Source organism: Candoia aspera, chromosome 14 (genome assembly GCF_035149785.1).
Source record: "Candoia aspera isolate rCanAsp1 chromosome 14, rCanAsp1.hap2, whole genome shotgun sequence".
Lineage (NCBI taxonomy): Eukaryota > Metazoa > Chordata > Lepidosauria > Squamata > Boidae > Candoia > Candoia aspera.
The window spans coordinates 3,194,512-3,198,660 of record NC_086166.1 but is presented as its reverse complement, the minus strand read 5'-3'; the positions used below and the strand labels follow the sequence as shown (position 1 = coordinate 3,198,660).

The window sequence follows — 4,149 nt, the reverse complement described above, 5'->3', positions numbered from 1 at the left end:
GGGATTAAAGCTCTGGCTTACAGCACAATACGCAAAACAAAGGACACGCTGACCTGTGAACTTGCATGAGCTTCAAGGCCATCCTGTCCGGGCTGAAGCTTCAGGCTGAATGGTGGATGAACAGAATCTTCCATCAGGTCATCTCAGGGTTTTTAAGAGTTGCAAGAACAAGTTGATCTTTGGGAAACGAAAGGAGTACAAAAGACGACACCCTCAAGCCAAAGAATGGATCTTATACCATCTGGACTGTCTGCATTCAGTTTCTGATACACAGCTTGGATTTTTCCAATGGATCTCTTCTGACAGCATTTCTCGTGTTCTGTAATGGTCTGTGGGAATGACCTTGGGAGACAGGCGAGAGAGGTGCAGACTGGACAAAAGGGATCTCAGCCCACAGAAGGAGGGCGGGCGTGGGAAACATCTCAGAAGGGACCCTCCCTAGTTTCTTAGACTGTAAAGACAGGAGGCCGGGGGGAGATGGACTTTCAGACTTGCAAGATTCTGTTAATGTAAACTTACAATAAAGATAGAGCTAGGGCTCCTGGTTGTGCTTCTTGTCCGGACTACCTCGCAGGACTAACCCTTTGCATTCTTGTGTAGAGCACTGTAAAAAGTGAGCCCTGGTCCAGAGATGTCCAGATGTTGTAAGGAATTGTAAGTAGCTCTTTATACCACAGAAGCCAAACTCAAGTTGTGGAGTGGGGTGGGGTGGGGTAGGGGTTCCAGGGTTATAATGCCCTTGGGCAAGTCTCTATTCTAATCATGCTTGGAATAACAAGACAGCAATTATTAGGAAGATGGACTTAATGTTTTCTGGAAGGGTAGAACATCCAGGAAATTTATTTCGTGCACAATGGCTGTGAAATTCAGGATATGATAAATCATCCTTCTTCAACCTGGTTCCCCTCCAGATGTGCTGGGACGGTAACACCTAGAATTCCTAGCAGGCTTGAGTAGGCACTGTCGTCCCAACCGAAATTGGAGAGATGATCTGTTGGGGAAGATCTGAGATGTGGGTTTACAAAAGTTTTTGCAGGATGAAGCTACTATTTTAACTGTCCCATAATGGTAGAGCTCAGTCATCCATGAAATGGAGGGCAGCTGATTCAGCCAAAATATTTCATGTAGGGCGTAATTAATGTATATACATGCAATGGTGAGAGCCATTGCCTTGGCCAACTTGAAGAGGGATTAGACAACCCTATGGAGGAGGAGGAGGAGGAGGAGGAGGAGGAGGAGGAGGAGGTTGTGAAACCCCAACAGTGATAGAGATCTTGCATCACTGAACTCTAGTAGCTGGGATTAAACAACAAGGGATCACTGTTGCCTGGGCTTCCTGATTGTCTAGCAAGAAAATAACAAGCCCGCAAGTTTATTTTGAAGGAACCACGACCACGTTTTAAAACAAAGTTGCCCAATACAGAGTTAGGTTTGTATTAAAGAGGTTGTCCTAATCCAACACCTCAACCACCACCCCACCCCATCTATTTCCAAAAACAGAAGGAATTCCAGCCAGTCCAGATTAGGAACATCAGATTGGATAGCTCGCGGAGTCTGAAGAGTATTTAAAAGTGTCGTGTGCATGCCACCCACAGCAATGATCAGAGTCGTGTGTCGAGATGAGCGGTAAAGAAATGTGACACATAAATAAATAAATAAATAAAGCACACGGCTGCAACCAAGGATCAGTCTGCAAAGCATTCTGCGGCTCTACCACCAGTGACTCTAAAAAGTGCAGCAATTTCTGAGCCGCTCTTTGAGTGAGATGGGCGGTGACTAAATTTGAAATACAAATTGAATGAATGAATGAATGAATGAATGAATGAATGAAAGAAGGAAAGAAAGAAAGAAAGAAAGAAAGAAAGAAAGAAAGAAAGAAAGAAAGAAAGAAAGAAAGAAATTTCTGCCGTATCCCACCCCCGGGGGAAGATTGAACAGAAGCGACATAAAATGACACACGTTTTTGCTTTTCCTTCCCACAGCAGGCTTTGTATTAAATATTTTTAATATATTAATTCTTTCTTTCCATTTTTTTTAAATGCACCAAGAAAAAGCATCTACGTAAACAGCTGTGGAACCCACCCGATTGTATCACGACAGCAAAATAAGAGGGTCACACGGGACAGAACCCGAGAGGTGAAAGGACCTTTCCTGCAGGAGACGCAGGCGCTCGCAACGAAGCAATGTGTAAAAGGCTGTAGAAAAAAGGTGCGCTTGTGTGGGCCAACCTGAAGGGACCCTCTTATCTGGGGGGCATAAAATAAGGAGGATTCTTTGGGAATTTTGAACACTCCCCCAGTTCCGGGTGGCTCAGTTTTTAAGCAGGTTTTCTGGTTTAGGATATCCAAAAAGCACAAAATCGGCCTCGTACAATTTATACAGCCGTTGTCGCCACGCCATGGGGATCTTAGCAAACCAGTCCTCCTCCCAGCTGTTGGCTGTCCTGTTCCGGTAGCTGGGAGGGAAGTGGAGAAGATGGTCCACCTTGAGAAGCTGCAGCAAGTAAGTGGCATCTTCATCCAAGGTCTCCAGTTTCCCAACAAAGTCATACTCTATCTGGCACGGATGGCACAGGCGGTACGCCTGCCTCCAGTGCTCGTTGAAGGGGGCCAACTTTTCTGTCCGAGGGTCCAGTAAGTACTGGATGAAATCCGAGAAGGACACTCGAAAGCCCGACTCAAAGGCTTCACTCACTGACGTAGGCACGCTGCTGTAGTTGGAATACAGTTTCAGCATGGGGATCGCAAAACGGCGGTAGAATTCCTCGTTGGCCAGCTCAAATTTGCTGCGGAAGGCCGAGATGAGCCGAACGAAGGGGTCGCGGACAAAGAGGAACTTGGTGTACTTCTTGAGCTTGATCTTCATGAGGTGGCGGGAGAACTTGCCGTAGCGGCGCCAGAACTTGTTGAAGGTGAAGTGGGCGGTGGTATTGTGGACATGCTCACGGGGTATGTCCAAAGGGTCAACGTATGGGACACCCTGATCCATTAAGCTTTCACTCAGGACAATCATCACCCGCTTCCAGTTGGTGCAGGCCACTTTGGGGACGTAGCAGTAGATGATGCCATGGCGGTCGTCTACAATGAGGTGGTTCAGCTCATAGTTGGGAATGTCATCAAACGTTCGCTCCTTCGTTGGGAAGGTGAAGCTGGAATTGGTGCACCAGTCCTGCAGCCTCTTCTGCCGGTCCTTCTGCAACTTCTCTTGGTCAAGGATCACACTGGCGTCCCGGGTGGACCAGTCATAGCCTCTGACATTCTCCTCCAAGTTGCTGGCCCCGGGCCGGCTTGACGCATGCAAGGGCGGCTTCTCGGTCTTCCGACCAAGATCCATGTTTTTTTTCAGGTTAGAATTCAAAAGGTTCTCCAAAAAGTCATCCACGCCCAGCAAAGAACCTGGGCTGTCCTTCACCACTGTTGGGAGCACCCCTTGAGGCCGTGAGAGGGTCGTGTGCAAGTAGAAATGTGCGGTCCCTACATTGTCCCAATAAACGATAATCAACAATATCATGAAAATGGAGCCGAGCACCACCGAGAGACGAAAAAGTCGTGCTTTGGTCATTCTGCCAGGTAGGATCTTCAGCTACTTCATACTGAGCTCATCTCCAACTCAGGGGAAAACATCTGGAATCCAGCATGGCCTTGATGGAGGGTCAACACCTGCAAGAGGTACCAAACACAACATGAACTTTCTTTTCCACAAACTTTCTTAGAGGGAAAATACAGAACACTTCAGCCTTCTCCAGCCTGACCTCCTGAAGGCGGCTAATGGAATTCTGGGGGTTGGAGAAGGTTGGTATGTATATTTCAACGTGTGGCACACAAGAAGGTTTAAAGGGTGGACCAAAGAAACAAGAAAGTACAGCAAAACCCATTTCGAACGGTTGTAGACATATCTTGTGTCAGAACATTTCATGCATGGTACTACTTCTCTAGCTTTTTAATGTCTTTTTAAAAAAAAAAAAACATATCGACTAGACCCATTCTACAGAATTCAGGACAACATCCACAAAGTACCAAAGGCTCCGGATGAAAAAGGGGACATAAATCCTAAATATCAAAACTTTTAAGTTGAAAATGCCTGCACAATCAAGGTTCTTTTTTTATGCCACAAAGTTGAAAGAGAGGTGCTTCCTGGCTGCATTTTCTG

At 46.5% G+C, this 4,149-nt stretch overlaps 1 protein-coding gene across 1 annotated transcript; it reads right to left on the bottom strand.

Moving 5' to 3' along the window:
• Window positions 1-2,007: 2,007 nt before the first annotated feature.
• On the bottom strand, window positions 2,008-3,947 carry CHST12 (carbohydrate sulfotransferase 12). Its single transcript, XM_063314881.1, has one exon. The coding sequence runs from the start codon at window positions 3,559-3,561 to the stop codon at window positions 2,311-2,313; it is 1,251 nt and encodes a 416-aa protein (XP_063170951.1). The 5' UTR covers window positions 3,562-3,947; the 3' UTR covers window positions 2,008-2,310.
• Between the last annotated feature and the right edge of the window lie 202 nt (window positions 3,948-4,149).

What these genes read in the sequence shown, in the direction of transcription:
- CHST12 (XM_063314881.1), bottom strand. Translation starts at nt 3,561, where the DNA reads ATGACCAAAGCACGACTTTTTCGTCTCTCGGTGGTGCTCGGCTCCATT.